This window comes from Lepeophtheirus salmonis, chromosome 14, assembly GCF_016086655.4.
Source record: "Lepeophtheirus salmonis chromosome 14, UVic_Lsal_1.4, whole genome shotgun sequence".
Classification (NCBI taxonomy): domain Eukaryota; kingdom Metazoa; phylum Arthropoda; class Copepoda; order Siphonostomatoida; family Caligidae; genus Lepeophtheirus; species Lepeophtheirus salmonis.
This window is the reverse complement of record NC_052144.2, coordinates 39683850-39710787: the sequence shown is the minus strand read 5'-3', so window position 1 is coordinate 39710787 and position 26938 is coordinate 39683850. Positions and strand designations below refer to the sequence as shown.

Below are 26938 nucleotides of genomic sequence, written 5' to 3'. Positions count from 1 at the left end.
TATGTGTGCATTTTTTGACAGAATTATATATTGAGTATTATTGACATATTTGACAACCAGAAATTTAGAAATATATACATTTAAAAAAAGTTAAGTGTAAGTAGGTATGGAAACTCCATATATTGGTAGATATGGTTATTTGGATTTGGAATCCGTTACAGTAATTGATTTATATACAGTGTGTGTAACCAAAAGCTGAAAAAAATGTTAGCACTGCAATATTAGATCATATATTAGGTTGGGGAAAAAGTAATTTCGTATTTCCTGCCCTTTTCTTAACTATGTATATCTTGTTGATTATTGGTCAAATTGAATCCTACAATAATGTGTTGTAAAGGTGTACCAACATTTTTTAGTCTAGCCAAGTCAGCCTGCATCTGTTGTGAATTATATTGCGTCGAGTATGGAGGGCGCAAAGGAATATTTTTGCCATAATTTACATCTTCAAAACCTAAAAGGGGAAAACACGTCGAAGCAACTAAACAAAAAATTGTATATGACGCCAATAATCTTTCGGTTCGTGTTGCAATACAGTGTTTAGAGGGATTTTTTCCCACTCAATTCTGCCATCTACTGTGAATAACTAGACCGTTTGAAGTTGTCTATCGAACATAAGCGGCCAAAATTGGTGAATAGGAGACAACAAGTCATCATCAAGACAACGCCAGGCCACACACACCTTTGATGATGCGCCTGAAGCTCCAAGAGCTACGATGGGAAGTTCTAATGTATTCATCCTGTAGTCCAGATCTGGCATTAACTGACTACCACCTGTTCCTGTCTTTTGGCTGACGCGCTTCTATAGAGGCTTGCGAAAATTGGTTGTCCGAGTTTTTTTATCAATAGGGAAAAGGGCTTTTACAAAATGGGTATTATGAAGTCTCGTTATTTTTTGTGAATAGCTATTGACTTTTGAAATTTTTCTACAAATAAATTAATTTCAACATACAAGATTATATTTGAACAAGAATCGCTTTGTAAAAACATCATCCTTTAATTTAATTCATTGTTTAAATGCAATTTATTTGGGTCTGCGGGACTTGATCTCACAAGTAAGACGCGAGTTGTACTTAGATCTCATAAACTGAAACTTCACAATCAAGAATCTCAGTTAAGAAACCTGCATCCGGACTTGGACTCGGGATAAAGATTCGATACTATACTTGGATTTGTAAAAAATGTATCAGGAACAGTTCTGTCTGATTTGTAAGAAAACAAAAAAATAGAGACTATAACGCCTCGAAAATGGGTCGTATCAAAAAGTATTATTAATTGGGTAAAAAAACTGTTGTAAATTTACTATTTCTAAACAGTATTGTTGTGTAAATTCCTGCGGACACATTGTGTCGCATTTTTTTGTCAATTGACAAAGTTCTTCAAGAGCATTGTCAAGAAAAAAGAAGGTTATGTTGTTGATTTAGCTTTCTACCCTTGATAGCTTGTTTATTTTCTATAAATAAAGTTCTTTACAAAAAAAAAATTATTGCCCCAAGATCACACATTAATGTTTTTATTGGGCCATTGGATAACTTAATGTGTATATTTCCTTTTTGTTATTAAATAAAAATTTGTGGGAACAAATTTCAATGACTTTTTGATAGTTGATCCTTTGATTGTCAAATCATTCACAAGTATATAGTCTTCTTTAGTTTACATCATTCAACAAACTTAATTGAAAAGTTAATTTTATTCATTGGGTTATTTTAAAAGGCATATTTGGATGGAAAAACATTAGACAATTTGAAAATTGTTTTGCAGGAAATCAGCCACAATCTACTGTGACAAGGGAGAAAGGAGAAAAGGGAGATGAATAAGCAGAATGGCAAAAATTACTCCCATGTCGATCTCCAATTCTACTCTGAGTCTAACATGGACTTACAATTATAACCCCACAACAAGGCATTAGTGGTTACACTTTGTCTTTTATGAGTCCACACGATTGTTCAATCAGGTTTGGAATATAACTGATTGTACAAGGAAAGGAAGTTCACTACTCCTAAATTTAATAATAATGACAACTGCTAAGACAAAGAAAATTCATTCTTCAGATTACCAATTACAAAAAAATGAGGCAGCTAAAAAATAGACGCGATTTACATAAGTGTTTATTCTATTACTTTGATAGGGTTATAAAGATGTTATTTCTTCATTAGCAATAAAATATTAGAGAGGAAACAAAGAAAAAGTCTTGCTTGTATATTCATACATATAGATATATGTTTTATGTCATTGTAAGTATATATATGTATATTTACAGAGTGGTCCATTAAAATCTGAACACTTTGAATTTTAAAAACTTCAGGAAGATATAATTTATTAATCACAATAGAATTTCAACAAAATGATTACTTTAAATATATGTGCGTCTTAGCTCTCTTATTTATTAATCTAGCCCCCATATCGGCCAAACGACTTCAAAGTGGCCGCATAAGGCCTGGAACCCGCTCCAGATTTAGGCATCTATCATGGCGTCCCAGTGCTCAAATAGAGAGCTCAGATTTGTTTTCTTTTTTAAGTTATTACTTATGTTTTAATATATCGAAATATGAATTAATTTCAATCACTCAAACATTATTAATTATTGAAATAGTAAATGTTCAGATTTCAATGGAACACCCAGTATATGTTTAAGCATATATATATTATATGTATATGCGATCTTGTACATTAAATTTTTTTATATAAATGTTTAAAATTAAAGAGTCAAGAGATAAAAATTCAATACAATCTTGCAATCATAGCGTTTGGAGAGAGAGAGAAAGAAAGAAAGAGATAGATAGAGCCCTTATAAAATACGATATGCCTATATTTCATTTTTGTCCGTTACAAAAGATAAGCAGGTTTAGTCTTGTGTGTGGAATAATTCAATTTTTTACATTTTACTACAAAATGTTTACTATCAGCCCATTAAAACTTTTTCAGCTGTCGTCTACATTCTTCGATAGATTTACTTTCATATTTCAATTTACCTATATATTTACTGGACCGCCAACCATAGTTATTCACTCATTTTAACTCAAAAAGTATTTGAGTCCTTGGCAGAATCCTGGGTGAACTGGCAAACCATTTAATTAAATATTCATCATTAATTGAAGGCCAAATAACTTGTTTTAGTAAATATATCCGACCTCAGAATTGATGGTGAGCTCCAATTGGTGGCAGAAGCTGCTGCAGGCCCTCTAGATGTGTCGGAGCTTATAAAGGCCTAGGCTTTGTTGACAGAAGTTTTCAGGGTACAGCTGCAGTTTTGGGGTCTCCTGCAGGACTTGGACTACACGTGAGCCTAGATGGAATATTCTAGGGAATTGAGGTCTTGCCTCTGCGGCGGCCAGATGTCATTTTCCAAGAATTGCATGTTACCCTGCAGCCATTCTGGAGTTTTCTTTGCACTGCGGGCAGGTGCTCCATCTTGTTGAAATACCCAGAGAGAATCGCCAACGATGGATTTGATCCACGAGAGAACTTTGGTTTCCATAATTTTGAAGATAACATCAGCTTTCAACCGGTATCCTATAGGCCTAATATCCTCACTGAAGCAGAGTGTTTGGTAGCGAAGAATTATAGTGCTACTCTCCTATATCCCCATATATCACTACTCAATCATTCTGCCTGTTGAAGACCATCTCAATAGTAAAGTTCTTCTCAGTAGAGAGCCACAGAAGACACAAAATATCCAACTTGATAATTTCCTTCTGCCTTTTTTGTTGCCATGAACAACACTTTTTCATCTTCCTTGCCATGGTAGCATTTCAGGATTTTGGCTTTTTCTTGAAGACCAACTTCAGGTGGTTGACAGACACGAAATGTTTCCTGCCTGCTCCTGGAAAGTGTCTGAGGTCCTCCCCTACCTTCATACGCATAGACACAGTGTAAATCGTCTTTCTCGAGACCCTAGTCTGCTTCCAGAAGGCCTTCTAGGACAATCCAGTGCGGAATAACACTGCCATCTCAATTATTTTCTCGTTCTGTGGGTTCAAGGTGGCGGCTAGACTCTTTTTTTTTTTTTTTTTTTTTTTTTTTTTGCAACCGACAACTTATAATGTGTTTTACAGCATTGCTTTTGCGAACGCTGTAAAAAAAGAACTCTTAAACTGCCATAGTTTGCATAATAGAAATAAGTAAACAATTACTTTTGGCGCGATAAAAATGAAAATCCAATCACACCTCAACCTTTTTATTTTCTAAAACTGTTATCAATATTTTTGCATTCTTGAAAAGAGAAAATTCATGGATTACTAAACATCTGTATAAACTATTTACTTTTAAAATCACACAACCTGTCTATTATAACCATTGATGTTTAAGTGAAACATGAATTACTTAATGTAAAGATAATCTATAGATAAAAAGGTTAATCAAGAAACGCTCTTCAGGGGTGTTTGCAGATTTATATATGTATATATATATTTATTTATTTTGGGGTGGGGGGAAAAGGCTTGCTTTTTGGATTTTTTTTTAAAAAGAAATTCAAGTATTAAAATTTTTTGAAAAAATTAAATTTCAAATATTTTCAAAAATCTATGTGTTTATAAAAAATAAAATTTATTGGAAAAAAATTTAAATCAATTCATTTTGTAGAAAAACGATTTGAAAAAATAAATTGCATTTCAAATATAAAATTTTTGAAAAAAAAGAAAAAAAATTAAATTTTCTACTAATAACTACTACTTTTTCTTTCTCCAATGCAAGTAAAATAGTATAAACTACGAAGGAACGGACAATATAAAAGCAGTCATTGATACTTCCTGAAAAATGCCTTCTTTCAATGAGATTTAATAAGAGATATTTCCTCCACAAGCATTAATAAAGGAGATAGGGAATTAGGTGCTAGATCTTAAATTAATATAATGTAATTTATTAAAAAAAAAATGAGCCCTTTCCTGAATGATATTTGATAACTACGTTTAAATAACTCTTTCAAGTTTCACATCCAAAAAAAGAAATTTTCCAAGAAAATCTTTTCATCTTTATACAGCTCCATGATTAATTATTTAAATTTTAAATAAGGTTCCTCAATGTGTAATGAGATAAATTCCTATCTATTTCTTCATGAATCATCACTTTTTAACAGAAAAAAAAAATATCTTTTACAATTGTTATTTAATAGAAGAAATATTTATTATTAATTTATTAGGCTGTATAAATATGAATGGGCGTCTAGTTTCTATCTACGTGTTAAGTAATATATGCATAAACGCTTAGTAATGTTCCATAAACTATAATCAAATTCATTTTGTTTTCTTGTGGATAAAATTTCTTTTGTGCAAAGTGTCTGAGAAAAAAAAAATGGTTATTCAGGCGACACACCCAACAATTCAGTTCCTGAAAATTTATTACTACTTGTGTGTGCAGTTGGTAATGATTAATAGTGCAGGAGCATCCCATTTGGGAAAATTAATATTTGTTTTTTTTTTTGTTTTTTTCATGAACATAGAGGAAGCGGGGATCAAATTGTGCCAAAATATTTTCTACAAAAAACAACACAAAATATACATTTTTTAACTTTTTTATTGAAAACTAAAACTATGACGAGCATATAGGTATAGAGTAGCCATTCATTCGATATCATCACCGTTGGCATCAATAACGGCCTCAATACGGCCTCTGAACCGGCTGCAGGCTCTTCTGACCATCTAATTGTCCATGTTGCCGAATACCTCCTTGATGGAGTCCATCAGGCTGGCCTTGGTGCTATGGGGATGTCTGTTGGTATGTCTTTCGACATAGCCCCTGACAAAATAGTCCAAAGGATTAAGGTCGGGAGAGTTAGGAGGCCACAAATCCTTGGTTACGACGTCATAACAGTTCTCGGTTAACCACTGCATGGAGATTTTGGACACATGGCAGGGTGCTGAGTCCTGTTGCCACACCCAGGGCCTGTCTCCGGCCTTCATGGACCTGGTAGGGTCATCCTCAACCATCTTCTTCACCTTGTCGACAAAGTCGGTATCCCTGACCTTCCTGTCGGCGCCCACCTCCTTGGGTGCCCTCTTTATGGTGGCATCAACATCCCAGGTGTCCTCTACCTTCTTACGGATACGCTGAACAGTCCTTAAATTCACTCTTAAGGTTGAAGCAATCGTTGAATTGGAGATTTCACCTCCATTATTAACCAATGCCATGACTACGATGGACCTCGAAAGCTCCTCGTTCCACTTATAGCTCTTTATCTCCTCATATGATGACGGCATGATGCTAACTGAACTACGTATCGTCAGCTGACGAGAATAGCTTTCCTATTTGGTAATCGGTTTTTTTATTTGATAATGTTGTCTTCATGTTATCAAGGTTTAAAGTAGGCGACAATTTGATCCCCGCTCCCTGTATATATAATTGAGTGTACCATTTTAAGAAAGTAATTTGTATACTGCATCAACATATTTTCTGTTTTACACAACATAAAAAAAATAAAATGTCTGTCTGAGCTCTCTTAATCATTAATTTAAGCACCCTTAGCGCAAATGATGGCTTCTAGGGGACGGTCGAAGGCCGTGCACCTCCTGCAGATGTAGTCCTCTTTCATGGCGTCACAGTACTGACTAACAGTGGCTTTGAGGGCCTCGATGTTTGGATCCAGGCCTTCCCATCGACATGCACGGAAAAGGCTTAGTCGAGGGAGTTGGCATCAGGGCTGTAGGGGCCCAAAATTGTCAAAAAAGAGTTCGAAAGACTCATTTAAAAAAGTGTTGCAACGGAGAAGATGGATTTCTTACATTGGTGGTATTAAAAGTGGCCTCTCCACCCTCACAAGGCTATTCCCACCCACTTTTTTGATAGCTCTGGAGCAGTCTTTTTAGGAAATCCCGTAGATCTCTTGCATGAGCCCTCATGGACTTGTGGGGATTTACCTGTACTGTTTTATTGAACTCGTCCAGGTATATTATGGTCATTTTAACAGAGCCCTTCTTCCTGACCAAAGTTTCGAACTTGCTGATGGTGTAGACGGTTGTCCTGGGCATACTAAACTACTTGGAGTTTGCAAATGGAAATTTGTCGATCCCGTTCAATTGTCATTTTCTCGACTTGTACGTAAGCTAGAGAGCTCAGGTTTGTTTTGTTTCTGTAACTAATTGTTTGAGCTTTGATAGTTAGAAATATGAATAAATAATTAATTTCAATAGACCACCCGGTATATTTTGTACAATAAATTGAATTTTTGCCCTTTTTACACATCTAGTCATAAGTACGATCCACCATGCCAATACAAAGATTATGAGGATAAATGGATATATTCAATCCTAAATTTAAGATTTTATATACCATATTTTAACTCCGAAAAAAGAGTTTTCTACATCAATATGAACAATAATTTCTTCTTTGTGCTAATAAGCAAAAGTTAATGTAACTTTTGCATGTTAGTCTTTACCAAATAATGTTTGTTTTCATATTTCACATTTGTGAGCCTGAAATATATATTTAGGTACATTTTAGGTTATATGAACATAGGTATGCAATTAGTCAGATAAATTTGAAGTATTAAAAAGTTGAAAAAAAAATCATATTGGGTAAAAGTATAAAATATAGAATAATCAATCTGTAAATATCTAACTAATTACGTTTAAAATAGATCCATATCATTAAAAACATTAGGTATATAGCTGTTTAAAGACATGGCTGCTGGCCTCGAGGCTGGAAATTTAGGAGCCTCTAACTCCTGATATGGAAGTCAAAGAAGACTAAAATCTTAGATTTTTGAGTATCTATTCAACATTTAACTATATGCAAAATTTCAAAAAAAATTGGAGATGGTGCTGTAAAAATGTCCATTTTTTGATCGATTTGGCGAAGGAATGACCCAAAATTTCTTATCATTTCATCACCTAAGATTTTCATGAATTATTTACATCTACATATTCTTATACGAGTGAATAGTCAACAAAAATGCAAATAGAAATACAGAAGCTCAAATACAAGGTTTAGAAAACACTTATTTTTCAACATAACCTCGATTTCTCTGGATTAGATTCTCCCAGAGCTCCACTCACTTATTAAAAGCTGTCTCTTAGTAATTCAATTATGTTTTTGCACAACCCTCATCTTCTGAGTTGTCATTAATGCCTGTGATTGATGTACCAGGCAGTGTTCTTTTAGCTTTGGGTAACAAGAAGTAGCCCGTCGACGATAAGTCAGGTCAATAGGGGTTGATCAATCAATCTGATGGACCTAGCAGTCTGTTTTTCTTTCAGTATGACTGCTCCAACTGTCGATGAGAATAACCCCACCTGATTGGAAATGACAGGCATTTTGGCCTTAAAATGTTTCTTGTAACTAGATATCATCTTGTATAAATAAGGTGAATTAATTTTGTTCCCATGAGGAACAAAATGCTGGTAGAAAAGTCCCTTCTTATCAAACAAAGTGATTACCGTCTGATTCTTCCGACTCTACTGTACCTAGAACTTGTTGGGGCCCTTGAGCGTCTTGACATTCATTGTTTCCTATCTTCTTTTGCCTCTAGGAATTATCAAAAAACATCAGTTTCTCCTATTGTAAAAATAGAGTCAATAAATGCTCTATTTCCTTCTCAAAAACCTTTACACATCGAATTATCTCCATTTTGTGATCTTCAGTCAATTGCTTTTGTACCCATCTTGCAGCTCATTTTGAAAGGCCAAATAATCCTCAAGAATCCTTCTTACAGTCTCATAGGACAAGTTAAATACCAGCATCATTTCCCCCAGCCTCACCCTCCTCCCATCATCAAAAAAATTTTTACAGCCTCGATCATTGTTTCTCTTCCTTGAATTTGGGAACTTTTTGTCTGATGTGTCCCTCCCAGCCCTAAAATCCACCAAAATGAGTTTAATTTGACTGAACTATGATCTCCATGAGCAGCCAGACACTATTTGAAGTAGGTTTTGGCATCCTGGCTAGCACAATCCTTTTTCCAACAAAGTAGTGAAGTCATGTAATTGTAAAAAAATAAATTTATTGTGTGTGAGGGGGACTTTTTTTTAATTTACATGATGTGGCATTAAGAATTGCTCAATATACGAATTTATAATATCAAGATAAATAAAGAAGAATTCTACATAATCTGATTTAATTTTTCAGGAGCATACTGAAAAGTATTGGAGATAAAATGATTCAATGTTATAAATAGCATTTTTTATCAACCTTGAAGTGTACAGGGTGCACAAGCTATATTTAGCACAAATGTGGTATGTTCTCTTGCGCAATCGCAGGCACTTAAGCAGCTGATTTTTTATTATTAGATAGCTTGTTGAAACCTGAACTAGTTGAAAAAAATTAAATCAATTGAAGAATTTGTTGTCTCAATATTTGGAAAAAATATGAAGCCCTCCTTGAAATCAACATAACAATTGTTGGAAGTTTGTAAATCAGTGAAACGTTTGTTCTCAATGTTAGGAGGGAATTTGAAGCCTTTAAAGGTTATGCAGACAAAGTTCCCATCCCACATCATGTTGTTTTGGGGTGATTACCTCCGAAGGCACGTCATGCCTCAACATGTATCAGGATCAATCACTGATGCATACATGGACCTGTTAGAGACGAAAGTGAGCCCCTGATGGTTACCAACAGGAGGCTTTCCATGTGACAACGGACTCAGTTCCTTGCCACATATCAAAAAAAGGTATCAAATGGCTCCAAGACAATTTTGATGACTTCATCTCGCCAGATTTTTGGCCTATAAACTCGACAGATCTGAATCCAGTGGTGGGTTGTTTTGTTTTTTTGTGTGTGTGTGGGGCGCGATCGAACGAAAAACCATCCAAATACCCTGCCACCAAAAATTAATGCCAGGATTTACCAAGGGACCCAGTGGCGAAGGCTTTCTTGCGCTTTTGGCCTCGTATAGAGACTATAATTAAGAGTGGCGGTGATTTTATTAGATAAAATGAATCAGAATCCATCAGGGTTTAAAATACGGATTTATTTTTTAACTTGAAAACTGATGGGAGAGAAAATTCGCACTTCATATTTCTTGCGCACCCTGTATAACATCCTAGTTTACTAAAGAGGGTTAAAAAATATTAAACGAGGCACATGTTTCACTCATACGGGTGCAGCCTATACATATTATGTAATGTGTATACTTTTTTGGTAAATCCAGGATTTTTTGTCATGAAATAAGTAAACATAAAGTGAAAGTTATAGAGTAGAAACATAATTAGGATTGTCAAGTGGAACCAACTAAACAAAACACTAAATATAGTGCGTACTGTACCTATAGATACATATGCATGTACAGGGAAAGGTACACAAAAAATAATCGTTATTAGTACAATGTATGTAAATACATACAAGAAAGCTTTGTTGGGGAAAAAAGCAACACAACTCCAGCACTAATGTCTTTACTCTTTTTCATATATGTACATACAAGGAACATACAATTCTATGTACATATAATATAAATAAAAACACACACACAACGAGTTATTTTTATAGCCATTGTTTGAAATTAACTAGAAAGTTTTATATACATTTGTTCCTTCGTTCGTCCGATTTGATTTATTTTACAGAGAAACATGAAACATTGCATCTATCAATTATCATTGTACAGTAGAGGGGTTTGATTTGTAACTTTTTTCGAATTTCGATAATGGGTAGTGCCTTCCTACAAGGTCATCTTGTTGAGTATAGATACTTAAAATACATTTTAGTTATTTTGCATAAAATGTGTTTGATAAAAAATTTTCTAGCCACGAAATAATTAAATTTTTTTTCCTTTCAAACTTTCAACAGGATGTGAGACCTAAAGATGGCATCGTAGTAAAATTAAATTTTATTGTTAAATGTTATTTCCATACCAAGTCCCAACTTTTCCGAACTTATCGTAACCGAAATTAAAACTAACCGCCCTAATGTACATTGTACTGGATAATATAATGACATTTCCCTCCCCTTTTCCTCCAAAACCATTCATGTACAAATACTCAAAAAATAAAGATACACGCGAAAAGAAATTTACTGTTTCCTTTGTACAAACACATTTATCTACCTAGTACATGAAAGTATGTGTGCATAAAGGCACAGAAGAACTAAGAAATAAAACAATCCTCTAAAAGGGAACAAACTCTATTTTGGCATATTAAAGATGGGCCCCAAAATTAACAAAATTCTCCTATTTACTATAGCTTTTTTTCATCATTCATTCAGACAAATTATGCAACAGCGAAAAAAATTATTATAATTTTTTTTTTCAAAAAATTTATATTTCAAAAATTAATTTTTTAAAGCTTTTGTGAATAGATTTAAACTTTTTTTCTTTATTTAATATTTGAAACTTGGTTTTTGAAATATTTTCCAAAAGAATTTAATTTTTTGAATTTTTTTTTTGGAAAAAAATTTCCTAAATTTATTTTTCTGACAATAGCTTTAGGCTCTTGAATTTATATTTGTTAAATTTTGTGAGCAGCTGTAGATTTTTAAAAAATTTTACGGAAAAGTTTAATTTTTGAAATTTATTTCCATAAAATTTAATTGTCTGTCAATAACTATCTATTTTAGAAATTATTTTTCAAAAGATCAATTTTTGTGAAAAGCTTATATTTAAAAAAAAGTTCCATAGAATTTAGTTTTTAAAATTTTATTTCAATAGCTTTGGATTTTGAAATTTTTGTACAATTTTTTTTTTTTTTTTCAATTCTTTTTTTTTTTTTTAAATCCATAAAGAAACCCAGCCCCCCCCCTCCCCCAAAAAAAAGTATATATATATGTATAATCCTGTGAAGGTATCTTGCCAATTTATTACTCTTACCTTCAGTACTTGTTTTATTATTGATGGAGGAAGAACTCTTGTAAATAGACACTTGCGCATTACTAGAGCTCAACCCTTTGTGCCCAGATCCCGCGCTACACCCTTTCTTCTTCTTTTTCTTCCGGCTGGTTGTGCCATTATTGTTGTTGCTATTACCATTACTATTAGCAGAAGTATTCAGGGGATGGATGAATTCATCCACATTATCCTCAGGAGAAAACTCCATTTCCAAGATTTTATGACATTGCATGCAGGGCTCATCACTTTTTTTTTCGTTATCCAGTTTGTGACTACAGATCCCTAGTCTTGCTTTCTGTGCCGCAGCCTCGTCTGCTTCTCTTTGCTTCTCCTAAAAATGAATAGAATGTTTTTATTTATCTTTTTAATAGCCATCAATAGAAATCAATAGGAAATGACACACAAATCTTATCTAAATTCATGACCTTGATTAAAAATTATCCAAACTTATTATAAATATGGCTTTCTGACGTAAAATAATTTCAATAATATATAAAAATCCTCATAGAAAAACAAATAAATTAGATATCTACGTCATTTTAGCTTTTTATAAAGCAGATTAAATAATTTGAAAATTGCTGTAGAATTTGAACAAGGATGGACAAGTTTAATTTCATTTGAAAAAAATATATGTTGTTAACTGCAATCAACCAAATCTGCTCCATTTCAATTAAATAAATTACATTATTTTCAGAGTTGAGTATGAAAAGGAATAACTAGTCTTGTTATTTATAGGGTTTTCTTACATAAAATAGCTTCAACAACAATTAAGAAGATAAAAATCCCAATAAGATCTTGCAAACAACAAGTGAATTAATTAGCTACGTATAGTTTATATAATGTAACTTTTTATATAGCAGATTAACATTAGAACGACGGATAGTAACGACCCCCCTTAAACGACAGTGGATATCAAAAATTATACCCATTTATTTTTTTATATTTGTAACTGTTAGGGGTTGATAAAATTAAAAGTAATGTGTCGATTTTTATTTTCTCCGAAGATTTATTATTTATTTAAAAAAATAAACATCACTTTGTTAATAACACATATAAAGAAATTAGCATTTTTTACAAGTTACAATTGTTTTTTTTCAGTATCAATACTAAACTTTCTTGTACAATTGACTGTACACAAGCTTCTATTTTTAGTTGAACAGTTTGATTGTGATTGAAATAATTGATTATTTTCTTCTATATCATCCTTCGATTCATCATCTTCACAATAAGTTCGGTTATCAAATTATTCAAAAACTGGCGACGAGTTATTTTCTTACCAGTCACTTCTTTGTACAAGATAACAGCATTTATACCAGCAAAATCCAAAATATTATAAAAAACTTGTAAAGGCCATCGGCGAGAGGACATTTTGGTGGAATAAAGTCTTGCCATTTGATCTAGAATATCAACTCCATACTTACTTTCATTATAATACTGGATTGATTCTGCTAACCTTTTTGTACATCTAAAACTTTAACACTTTTGTGAACAGAGCTCAAAATTAAAACATTTTTTTTTTTTTCACTTGATAAGAAGTTAATGTTTTGCCACTATTTACAAAAATTAAGCTTGAAAATAGTATTTGTATGGTAGCTCTTAGTTCAGGAGGTATTTCATTGCGAGCACGATTTATAGTTCCTCAAATAGTCGTCCTATTTTTCTGAAGTTCATTTGCAAGAGACAATGACGTAAAGAAATTATCTGTTGTAACATTCCTCCCTTTACCCAAATATGGTTCCATTAGATTCATTACGACATATTCTGATAAAGATTTATTTGCTGGTCTTTGAGAATCTTTTCCCAAGTAAGGAAATCCATTTACCAAGTATTTGGATGATGCATCAACTGCTGGCCAAAATTTTACACCAAATTTATCAGGCTTTATAGCCATATATTGGGTAAATGGATATCTAGCTTTTGTTGGGAATAGTTGCTCACCAATGGTAATATTTTCACCTGGCCTGTATGATGACTTACAATTTTCGACAAATCGATCCCATACCATTGAAATCAAGACAAACTTGTCGTTTTTAAGTCTTTGTGATCTTGTGGAACGAATATCAAATATCTCAATAATCAGATTATTTCAAGCCTTTTTCTGTTTCTAATTTGGAATAAAAGTGACATGATACAATAAAGTTTACAACATGATATGACTCTATTTTCTCCCTTTTCAAACAATATAAACTATTATTTCGGAATATATGTATTTTTTAAATAGTAATCCAATCAAAATTTCTACTGGACTAGACCTGTTACAACAAAATACCCAATGTAAATTATATTCTAAATATTTATGCTTCAAATGAACTCCTTTGGCGTAAAACAAATTGAAATCACAAGTTGTTATCTCTTTTCAAGCCAAACCCTTTAACAATCGTAATTTTGAAATCATTTAAAAGATATGCATCTCCAAGAATGCTTTTTTTCTAAATTGTAGTGACTCCATTTTTTATGGGGGGGGTACTAGCAAATAATCAAATCAACATTATCATCATATTTTTCCCGATTTCAATGTCAATTTCATGATGTTCTGCCTCTTAAAATGAAGCTCGAGACAATGGAAGGAAGATACTTCTAACTTTATCATCCATTACAAGAGATGTTTGAATTCGGATTCCAAAATCCACGAACGACGACGGGGGAGAATTCATCCGAGGGAAACTAAGAAACCTCATGAGGGAGTAGAGTGGAATCTTTTCTTAAGAATGAGATACCATGATTGAAACAATAAATAACGAGTAGATAATTTTTACATTTCAAAATGGGGCAACTTAAAGAATACAAAATGAAGCAAAATTTTTTGGATATTCATGTGTTTTTTTGTTTTTTTTAAATACATTTTCTTTGAAATTATACATTAAATATTTTCTATAATATAAACTGTGATATTTCTCATCACTATGTATTATGAATAAGTTAAATGGGTCTAAAGACGAGTGTCCTTCTACAACATTTTTACCCTAAAAATGAAAATATATCGAGTACAGAACAAGATACAGAATCAATAAGACACCTCCAAATTGGAATATACTAATCTAACGACGATCAAAAATAATAACTTGTTCCATTCGAGTTGTTGTCGTGTTTGTGTATGCTTAATTCACTTAAAATACTACAACAGTAAAAATTCTAACTACATTAGAACCACATATGTTGTGTTGTGTTCATAAAATGATCATTTATGAATATAAGTTTTTTTGTAATCCGCAAAATAACACTAATTAGTTTACGTATATAGCATATGAACTATGCATATTTATCTTAGTGTCATATTAAATTGAATTAAAATATGCATTGCATATATTAGGTCTAGTATAACGTTCCGAGTGTTTTTCGCTAGATGTCTTTAGTGAGCTATATGTAAAGATTAATATATTGCATAAAAAAACCTAAGGTTAAGCGTCCACTTAAAAAAGACCATTAACAGTTTTGTGTTTGATGAAGTCAGTTGTGTATTTCAGCGTTCTCAAGTGGAAGTAAAAAAAGACAAGATTCGATACATTCTTCAATATAGCTACTATCAAGGTGAAAAGGCGAAGAAGTGTAAAAAAGATGTGTATGGACACAATACAGTATGGAAGACTACACCAAAGCAGTGGCTCCAATGATTCCGTTCTTGTGATATGGACGACGAAGATGAGGACCGATCTGGTAGACCAATGGAAATTGTCGATAAAAGCATCGAATTTTACCAGCATTTTAATTTTATTTATTTATTTTAATTCCTTTAAATGTTAATTTTATTATCAAAATGAAACGCCAAACGCTCAGAACTTTTTAGTACATTTATTATCGATATAATATATTTTTTTTTTTCCGCAAAAATTCTTGTTTGAGTATTTTTTAACTTGGTTTTCTTTAAGAGAAGCCATTGTCATTTCAATTATTGGTCATTACATATATGGTTTTTGTTAAAATAATTCATTTAATTAACCTTCGACATTAGAATCCCTTTTTTTTTTTTTTTTTGGGGGAAGGGGTATAAAAGGTTAAAACGATGACCAATGTTTATTTTTTACATAATGGTAGGGGGTAATGGTTAATGGTTTACTTTCTACCTCGTTTGTGTAGCATGGTTGTTTCAGCCAGAGGTAGATTTAGTAAATATGTTAAAAACAAAAACAAACTGGGGGAAGTAGAAAGGTGTGCTCCAGCTTTCTCTTTTTTATAGGCTACTTATACAATGTACATCAAAAAAAGTATAAGAGAATAAATTTTATTTATTAGACACTAGACATAATTTATAAAGGCTTTTTGCTTACTTTTCTTAGATCCCTAGGGCGACATTTTATTGAAAGAGTAAAAAGGAAAAAAAAAAATATTTAAAAAGAGTCAAAATACTTGCTAATTAAAATGCCCGTAAATTCTTTTTAAATTTTTTTAAAATATCCATGTTAGCTTCTCTTTATTTATCTCTTTACATGTATCTTTATAACCTCCCCCCACCTTTGCTTATGATGCGTGGGTGGCTACAAAAAAGAGAGAGAAAGAAATAGAAAATTTCTCTCTCTCGCGTATGGTGCAGTATTCAACAAGGGAACACTTGGAATATGGTATATCTTGGGTAATACTCGCATAAATGCACAGTCTGCAAGATAAATCTTGCAAGAAAGAAATTGAGGATATATATCAGACTTCTTTATTGATATATCTTACTATTTGTATAAATAATTTCCTTTCCCCCCTACCATGGCCTCCAACATGCCCACCAACTTCTGCTCGACTTCAAGAGCTTCTCTACACTCACGTGGCCGTGAAGCAAATCAGACAACCTTTGCCTTTTCGCTCCAATTCTGATAACTGCTGATTTTTTAAATATTTTTTGATTTGTTTATTATCTAGAATAGTCCCTAAATATTCAGCATAAAGTATTCCAAACTGATTTAAAATCAAATCAATGATTTTACCTCACCCACATATCGAAAATATATTGAAACCTTTATGCATATATATTTTTCGCAATGAACAATATAATTTTTTGGTTTTTTTTTGTATCAAGTCTGTTAGGTTTAGAACTTTTGTTCATAACTTTCCTCTTTTTTTCAATTTCGGTCGATATTGGAATATGAACTATGTTAGGTAGTGTTATTTCCAAGCTTATGATGTTTCCAATCAAAAATGTATTACATAAAAATAGTACTTACGGTAGGGTAGCCCTTAAAAATATATATATATTTTTTTTTTAACTTTTACTTGGATCACCTTTTTATTCTGTTCCTCTCATCCCATTATACTTTCCTATCATTTACGGTATATTACAAATCAATATTCATCAAAATGCTAATTTAATCATCTCTTGTGTCTCCTAGCCCAGAGTCAAATTGATTTACATATCCAAAAATTTCTGTCTAGACTGGTCTACTATCATCAACACCAAATACTTCATTTTAGTCAAATCTATTTACTCATGAAAATGTATTATTTGAAGGTTAAAAATGCAGTATCCGCATGAAAAGAAAAGCAATAAATGCGTGCTTATAAAATGTGCAGTTCAGAGAAGGACTATACATTTTTTCATTAAATAAATTATGCTGAACACGAAACATGTTTTCTTAAAGTCTGGTTTTCCATTTTTCCATTGTACCCAAGACAGTTTCTTGTAGCACAGTAATGTTTCAGGAAACACTATTATAAAAAAGCTATACCTTCTCAATATTCATAAAGAGTTTAAAGTAGTCCACACTAATCGCGGTTTTTGGGACCACTAACTGTCTGGGCCATCATGACGAATAAGTTAACCAATTTACATACGTATTTATATGCTTGGTTTTATAGGAAGGTAATATGGACATAATTAAGCTTCTGACCTTATTCATGGTGCAGTAAAAAAAACAATTTTGTGCAAAGTTGAATCAAGGAGGGAAATGGAAATATCACGTAAGAAAACCAAGAGCGATAGAAAGACGATACTTAATATTATTTTATATATGTCCAAGGGATCCCCGTTTATATCAGTTTTAGGAACAAAAAAAAATCCACTTTTTATAAAATCCACATTGTAACTCGTTAAATAGCATAAATTATTTTAAAATTTTCTATCTATCATAGTTTTGGGATTTTTTTATAGTATGACTAGGACAATCAAAACATTTTATTCATCATATAAATTATCTAAAATAATGTATGCCAGACAAGATACTTGTAAAATAATTTGTAAAATTTGATCTTAATAGAGTATTTACTTGATTTTGAATCCGGTCAATTCAATAGTGTAGAATTTAAATATTCGAAACTCAGAAATATTGATCAGTACTATAAGGAACAAGACCTGTAATAAACAGATGAGCTGAAAAGATCCACAGGAAACTTTGCCAATTAGATTTTTCGTTCATGGGTCATTTCCTTGACTCGTGTTGCTAATTTCCTACAACAAACCCGCTAATGAATGAGATCTCCATTATCTATGGTGGAAAGTAACAATAGGTTTGGGATAAGTCTCAAGGAATCAGATTGGCTCATTGCTCTTACAATGAAAGGAGAAAATTACTTGTAAGTAGAGGCTTTAATAGGAAAGACTCACTCGATAATTTATGTATGTAAATCAAAAAGTCCTTTCAAAATGGATTTTTAAACTATTACACATACTAAATTTTGATTTTATAAAGAGGACTTTTATTTCATCTTTTAATAACTTTAAAAATATAAAAATCGGAACTCAAGGAATATTAATTCAGCTTTCAAGTTTTGTTTTTTTATGGGAATTTTTTTTTCAAAAAATTTAATATTTAAAATTTCAATTTTGAATTTTCTTTCGATAAATTTCATTTTTTTGTAAATAGCTGAAATTAAAAAAAATAATAAAAATGAAAATTTAACTCTTGAAAAAAAGAAAAATAATAAAAATAAAATTTAACTTTTGAAAAAAAAAAAAATTTTAATGTCTATAAATAATGAATTTTGAATTTTTTTTTTTTTTTTTTTTTTTTTTTTTTTTTTAATAAACAAAAACCAGGCCACCTTTCATATTTCCCCTCCCCCACCCCAATATAATCTTGCGAATGCCCCTATTAACTGAGTCGTTCTTTTTGTAGTTTGTACATATACACTCACCGACATACACAGCTAATTTTTTTTTTTTTTTTTTTTTTTTTAAATCATCTGGTATATGTGTAGTCGGACTTAAAAGTCGTCCGCCTTAAAATAAGAGGTGACGTTCCTAATGTCAAATCTCTGTTACGTCCAGGTATGCTCCCTTACATATGCAAAATTATACACTTCTATTTTATGAATACCGGGTGTAGAAAAAGTACTGAGACCTGCCTCAAGGTAGTCATTAAAATACTCATAATTGATCAGGATGATGTTGTACATTTTATGATATTTTTTTACTATAACAATCGCATTAATTATGAATCTGCCACCATCAACCTTAATGACAGCCTCCAACAAACTCCGGAATCCCTTGCACACATTGGCAACGTAGTCCTTTTTTATGATCATCCACTACTGGTTAACTTAGGGCTTCAGGGTATCAATATTTGAGTGGTGTACTTCGCAGGCCTTCTTCTAAATCTAGTGGATTCAGATATGGACTCTGAGGGGGTAAAGGTTCTTGGACCAGAAGTTCATTTTTGTACCCATCCACTCTTGTACAAATGTTAGCACTTTGGACTTCTTCATGGTCTTGGTTATCTGTAGGACCACATTTTCCTTCAATACCATCTGCCGGTAGTCGGCTGGAATTAACCGGTATCCAACAGGAAACCAAATTGGAGGCATTTTGCTGGTTGTACGGTAAAGTTCTTTTCATCACAGAAAAAAATTACTCGATTGCTGTTGTGCTTCAGATCATTCAAGAGTTCTGGACATCCCTGAAGGCAGAGTTATTTTTGAAGTTGGCTTTTGGATTTACTTACCAACAATAAACCGATGTATATCATGAAGGCCTTTCTGTTCAACCTTAAAGACCTCCATGATGTTTTCAGGGTTCACTTTGATGGGTCCTCCACTCTTGGGGTTGTCCTTAAGGTTGTCCCCATCAGCCCAACGATTTCTGGCCGGACAGACTATCCCCTTGATAATGTTTTAAGGTCTTCATGATGTCCGAGGTGGTCCTCCCGGCGTGGATTAAACTGCCAATGATTGCTGTCCTTGCCTTAATCGCAACATATACATAATTTTAGTTTAGAACATGTAAATCAATCAAAGGCTTAGAGTCTAAGCTAAACAAAAATAATCAGAACTTTAAGGTACAATCAACAGCACCTATTCAAAGCTGTATTTTTAGAAGGTCTCATTACTTTTTCTACACCCGCTATAGAGGCATAGTATGAACGAACGTATCAATAACAATAGTTTAGTTCAAAATATAGTTTTTTTAATTTTTTATGAGGGGAATATGCCGCAGTATACGGCGAGTTCACATTAATTCACGCACAGCGTTATGAAGGGATCTCCTGTATATAGATTTTATTCATTTTTGATGCAGTTACTATTTTCGGCTTTCGCTTTTATTCAATTGATACTGAGAAAGTATTTTACCTCAAAAAAGGAACCAGATTACGTAATACATCATGAGTTACTTAATTCTTCAAAAGGATTGCTAAAAAAACCTTGAAAGAAATGTTAATCCATGTACATAGTACTTACAAAGAAACATTTTCTGCTTTTAAAAATATTTTTTTGTTTTCACACGCGGAGAAGAGTCAAAATAGGAATGTTAGAATTGGATGGATACTATTATTTAATACAAAAATGAAAAAAAGAATAAACTTTTACGTAATTATTTGACAAAATTCAATTCAAAAGTTGTTTGTTTGTTATTATTATTTAAAAAAAAAATTCTAAACAGTCACAAACAATTATCATGCAAAAGTAAATTAATTGAAAATGTTTCTAAAATTCCTAAGCAAAGTCACTTGTTTAATTGATTATTTTTAATCAATTAATGGCAATTAAATTAATTATTCGTGTAGTTCAAAAATAGAGTATTTTGAGAAAAAGATAGGGTATAACTTCCATTTAACAACCAATACGAATTTTTTAAATGGATTTTCTCCTAAATTAATATGACGATTTTAATTTTTTTTTATTTTAAATGTCAAATAAAAACTGAATCCATAGAAAAATACTCTTTTTTCTCTCTTGAAATAATAGCCTTTGGCATCAATAACTGCCTCATCTCGACCTGAGAAACTGGAACAGAACTTGAGGATAGTCTACTTTGACCTATTCGAGCAATCTTCTTCGATTTTGGACATTAGCTCAGATTTTTTGTTGAATGAAGATCTGCTTATGTGTTTCTCAACTACACCCCACACAAAGAAGTCCATGGGGTTGAGGTCTGGTGAGCTTGGAGGCAAAACACTGGGTCGAACGAAGTTAATAACAAAATATGACAGCCAAGTCAATATTTTCTTTGCAGAGTGGGATAGAGTAGAGTCATAATCGCCTCCAGACTCTTCCTGACTCTCAAGAGAAAGAACTTGTCCAGGTTTAATAAGTTTGTAATCTCAACATTGTCTCATTCGGGGCGGATGGCAAGAAGGAAAATCTGAATTTTTCACAATTGAGTATTGAATAGTTCGTTGATAAATGACATTTTTATTTAACTTGCGCAAAACAGTTCTGGCTAGCCGCCAAAATAACAAAGAACAACCTACCTGCACATACGTCGAAAGTTCGTTTTTAAACCACAATCGTATGCGTTAATTTTAGATGGTTTTTTTCTTCATACAAATTACAGAGTTCAAGTGCTGTACCAGGTGAAAGAAAATAGCCAGTCATGATTTAAAAATACCGCTAACAAAAATAATGATTGGTTTTTTTCTGATACATAACGAATGTCAAATTGATTTATTCTATTCGGCCGCCATTGGCCTCCCAGATAGTGACAAGCCTTTTGCGAAAAGAGTTGCAAGTATTGGGAACGAACTTCAGGTACATGGAATCCCTCTCATGAGGTGTTTTAGGAAATTGTCTTTATGTGTTTTGAGTCAGTTGAATGGATCTAATTATGTTTTTTGGTTTTTTTTTGCCAGGATACTGATAGGAATTATTTGTCTCAATAAACTGTTTCAGGCCAGCAACAAAAAATAAAATCCTTCTTTTTTGTCAAAGCTTGGCATGAGGACTTTCTTAATATCCGTATTATCTTTCTTTATGCGATTTTAGGCATAATAAACTATGCCCTAGGAGTAACAAAGAAAGTTTTTCATTGGTCTGGAACGTAAAACAATATATTTTCTGTTTTCTATTAGATTACTTTATATTTCAATACATAAATAGAAATTAAATACTACAATATAAAGAGTATGATGGTACGTACACGATTGGAAAGTTGATAGATATGGCAAGAATTCACAAGGTTTGATGCAATTGCACCTATCTAGTTAAAACACAAAAACAAAAGGTACATAATGTATTCAGTTTGATCAAATTCGGACCATCCTTCAATCTAAAAAAAAACCCCGTAAAAAGGTTTTAGATTAGATGTTTCGTTTTGCCTTCACATCGAACATCTCCAACACTTCGTGGGATCTTAAGAGGAGTCTGTCCAGACCAATAAGTATGCAAGAGTTGTTAATTCTTAGTAGCCCGGTTAATTCAACAATTGTATATCTTTGCCTTTTTTCATCAAGACACTTATGCTTATTTGATGCGACAGAAAAACTTACAAATTAATTTAATGATGAGGTTTAAATTGTCCGGATTTATTTATGTGATAAATTATCATCATCTAAAATCTTAATCATGCCTCAAATCAAAAACTAACAATTGTTGTAGGTTTAGTGCACTTTGTTTACATTTTTAATCTCAATGTTTTGTTTTTATTTGTAAACAATTGATAAATATAGAGCAGATCAAAAGAGATACTATTATTACTCTCTTCATCATTGGCCATGATGCAAAGGACATTGTAAAGCTGTTAAATTTTCACAATCAAACTGCCCATTGAGTTATAAATAGATTTAAATAATATTTCTATGCTACCTGGAAGAAACATAACCCTCAGAAAGATAAGAAACCTGCCCCACGATTCTTGAGTGCACTCATAAGATCGATAAAAACATTCCCAAGTTGTCAAAAGATCACCAGGTGAGTAAAACAACCCTATATCGAAGTGTTTCTGATAACCATTGTCAACTCTTCACTGATCCCATGAAGGGCAAAAGAGTGATCCATGGAAATATTTTTTACTAAAATCCAATGGTTGTTACCTCCGTTTCTTTTCTGAAGAAACACTCTTCACTTTAGATTGATCATTTAACAGGCAAAAAATATGTGGATCTGCTAAGATGTTGACACAATCCCTTCTGTCTTTAGAACCAAAAATCCGGCTGCTATTATGAGATTGGGTATCATCAACAGTGAATGCCATTTTATGGATCCTTATTTCTTTAGTGTTGGTCTCAAAATCAACCAAGATGTTTACATGGATGTCCTAGAAACGGTTTTTTACCCTATGAGAAAACTATGGCTGTTGGCAGACCTTATACATTCCAGCAAGACACTGCACTAGGGACAAAGCCCGTAGAAGAATTGAATGGTTGAAAACCAATGTACATCACTTTTGACAACCTGATGTATGGACTTCAAACTCCACAGATTTAGATCCCTGTGATTAATATCTTTTGGGAAAGTTGGAAGTCAGTGCTTACAGAGCTCACCATAAAAAGATTATATCCATAAAGCGATCGATCGCCTCAGTAGCCTTGAATCTTGATCCCACGGAAGTATCTAGGGTATGTTCCTCTTTTAGGGATCGTGTAGAAAGAGTAATTGACCGAAATGGAAGAAACATTGAATAAAAGTGTTTTGTCTACATCTCTTGAATAAATTTTATAAATAACTAAAATAATCAAAAATGATAATGATAAATTTATACGAATCATATTGGAATTACGAATGAAAATAAACACAGCTGATTAAAATCAAAATTAATTGGAGGGGCGCCATTAATGGTCTCTCATATTTTGGACAAGCTCTGAGTCTTAGTCTAGCTATGTATCTAATTAACCTTTCTATCACAAATAACGGAGAAGATGCAGAATTTACTTTCCCATTTTTCCAACTTTAATTTAATATTAATTAGACGACTTCCTTCCTTTGCTTCTTGCATGAGTTATTTAGATCCTTTACAAGATTTATCCTTCCCCCCCATGATGTACTTTCTCTATCCCTCCACATCTGCACACCTTTCTAAGAAGTCGAGCAGGGGGACTCTCTTTCTGTGACGTCACGAAGGGGAATAGGATAAGAAACATCATTTCTTCTTTTTTTTACTTGAGTTTCTACCCCTCTCCATCACTTTAATAAGAATATTTTTATACCTATTATAACTATTTCTTTATGTTTTCTACAGGATGTCGAAAAGACTCATGAAGAGAGGAATATAAAAATCTATTAAATATGTATGAATACGAATTCAAGAGAGAGAAAATATATGATATTATATGTATATTATTATACATAATATAGTAATCATGCAGTTAGGTTAATTGATGAAAAGGAAACTCAACCCCTTGTAATAAATATGAATTTAAAACTCACCAAATTAACAGCCTCGGCTTCTTCTTCGTAGCTCATTGCAACAACAGCCAACATGAGATTGATAAGGTAAAAAGAGCCGAAGAAAACTACAATGGTAAAAAATATCACATGCATTGGACCACCCGTGGCAACAATCTGTAAATTAAAAAAAAATTAAAGGATTACGGAATATTTTGGATCATGTTTTTTAGGACAAAATGCAAATGTTGCTATTTATCTTTTAAATAATAATTATTTTTTAACAAGTCCTGCCATCTTCATTCTCAGATTAAAACTTTCCAGAACACTCTAACATAAATTTAATATATTATTACCATATTATAAACATTTTCCCAGTAGTCCAGTGTTATTAATTGAAAGGTTGTCAACATTGACCAAAGGAGATTGTCGAAACTGGTATAACCAAAGTTTGGGTTGTCACCAATGTGCTGTAAGCAAGAATAACCCGTCGGACACGGTCTGAAAGAAAAAACAAGATTATGTAAATTAAATGAACATTCATAATTTTATCCAAAAGTTATAATGATAGGGATATTTTTTGTGGAGTTGATACTGACTATTTGGAGGGATGGGGGTTTCCTTCCACTTAATTCTGAACAACACAAAAAAATTATTTTATAATAAAGTCAAAATGAGCACTTCTGCCATCAGATAATAGATCTTTTTTTTTTATAAATATATAATAATTATCTAAAATTCTCTGTTGAAGTTGCATTTGAAGAAATATAATTAAAAGTTATAGTTTAAAATTTATTTACCAGATTAAGGCTTACAAATACAAATATCCATAAATCCAATTTAAAAACATTAACATCTCAATAATAAAAAGACCTAAAAATATTAACTGTATCAAAACCAATAAAATAATACATACATCAATTTTCATATCAATTCCTGTCAACATACAAGTAAATAAATAACAAACAAATCAATAAAATATAAATATGTATCCATTTTTATCCATTATTAAGATCAACATTTTATATAGATTTTAAACTAACTTGTTGCTTCAAGTTATTTTTCTCACACCTCAAGTGAAACAAATTATAAACCAATAATTTGAGGCATTTATAGTACGAAGGTTTGTTTTTTCAACTTTTTTTTTTTTGAACAAAAAATAATTAATATTTGTAGCGTGCAGTTTTTTGTTGTTTTTTAAATTTGAACCTGTTTTTTATGGATATTTTATCAAACTGTTGTCATTATTTTATCAATCTTGAGGGAAGAACATCTAAGTATAAAGTGAAAATGTGTGAGTTTGCTCACAAAAAAAACAGAGAGTAACACTGAGGGTTTGTTGTTGAGTTATCTTATATATTAATAAAGCAAATCTAAAGTGTTTATGCAGAGTTTTTCTGTTTGTCGATGCTAAGTAACTCCGAAAAATTCCGAGTACAACCACTGATTGTAAAAAAATATAGGCAGATACTTGTATGCGTAAATAAATTGATTACCGGTCATCAATAGGATGGCCGGCATTTAACTGAAGTCTCAAGTTGAATAAATACGTCTTGGCCAGTGGTCCCCAACCTGTGGGTCTCGACCCCAAACAGGTTCGCCACACCAATGATAAGAGGTCTTTAATTGATTTTGAGCTGAATGTGTATATTAAACGTGGACTCGAGAGATGGATTTAGAAATACATTAATAATTTTATATTTTCAATAATACGCAAAAAAATCCTGTAAGCAAAACCTGTAGCTAAGGTTTTTGGAAAACTTGTTTTACTCAATATAGCCGTCTTTTTTTCAATTACAGCCTTTAAACGTGATCTGAAGTCCATGCAGGATTTGATGACAAACTCCTCTGACAAGTTATCCCACTGTGGAGGACTTCAGTAAGTCCACATTTGGGTGTGAGGTCCTGTTAGATTCCCTCTCCACAGTGTCCTATATAGAAAAGTCAAGTGGGTTCAAATCGGGTTAAGAAGGGGCCATATTTCTTTGGACCAGAATATGCGCAGAACTTATGGTATTTGGCGTTCGTGTGAGAGGGGGTGCCGTCCTTAGTCCAGATGTAATTACCCTCCGGGTAGTTGGTATTCAGCCATGAAAAGATGGTGTACCTTAGCACCTTATAGTGGGCCTCCTGGACTATTTTCGGTCCGGCCTTGAAAAAGAACTGCAATTTTCTCTTCATCTGAGACCACAACGCCGAGGGCCATTGTTTGGGCCGGATTTCGTTGTGTTAATCCCCTTGCACCTTTTCTTTTGTAGCTGCACGCCAGCGGTCGTTTTGGTGGTTGCAGAATCGATCAACTGTGAAAATCTTTGTTTCCAATAAAATTTTCAGAATTGACCCATTTGCCTTGATCCATGTGAGGATTTTCTTTCACCTCTCGAGCCTCCTGGCTTCATTCCCTCTGTCAGAAGGAGATATGGGATCCTTGAGAAAGTAACTAATCCAAAAGTTGTGATTTATAGCCCTCCTGATGGTTGTAGGAGCCACAAAGAAGTCGTATGCGAGGTGATTCATTGACTTAGTTGGACCCTCCTATATATTTTTCTCCACAGTTACCAAGAACTTCATATCCCTCTTTAAATTATGCCCGCCAATTTTTGATATCCTGGGTAATCCTGGTGACATTTTGGTAATATTCATCACATCAAATTCAGAATCTAGGAGATCTGAGATGGGCTGTTTTTTTGCTTCTTGCTCGCTCATGATGATGAAATGACTAAATTATTAATATATTTTGTTTAT

General features: G+C 32.6%; 1 protein-coding gene across 1 annotated transcript in view; it reads right to left on the bottom strand.

Moving 5' to 3' along the window:
• LOC121128868 (sodium channel protein 1 brain) overlaps nt 1–26938 on the bottom strand; it is a 244362-nt gene that overhangs the window by 56763 nt on the left and 160661 nt on the right. Inside the window, exons 9-11 of the mRNA XM_071893258.1 lie at nt 24550–24694; nt 24236–24370; nt 11723–12071 (exon numbers count right to left, since the gene is read on the bottom strand). Coding sequence (XP_071749359.1) covers nt 11723–12071; nt 24236–24370; nt 24550–24694 — 629 coding nt within the window. The remainder of the gene's footprint in view (nt 1–11722; nt 12072–24235; nt 24371–24549; nt 24695–26938) is intronic.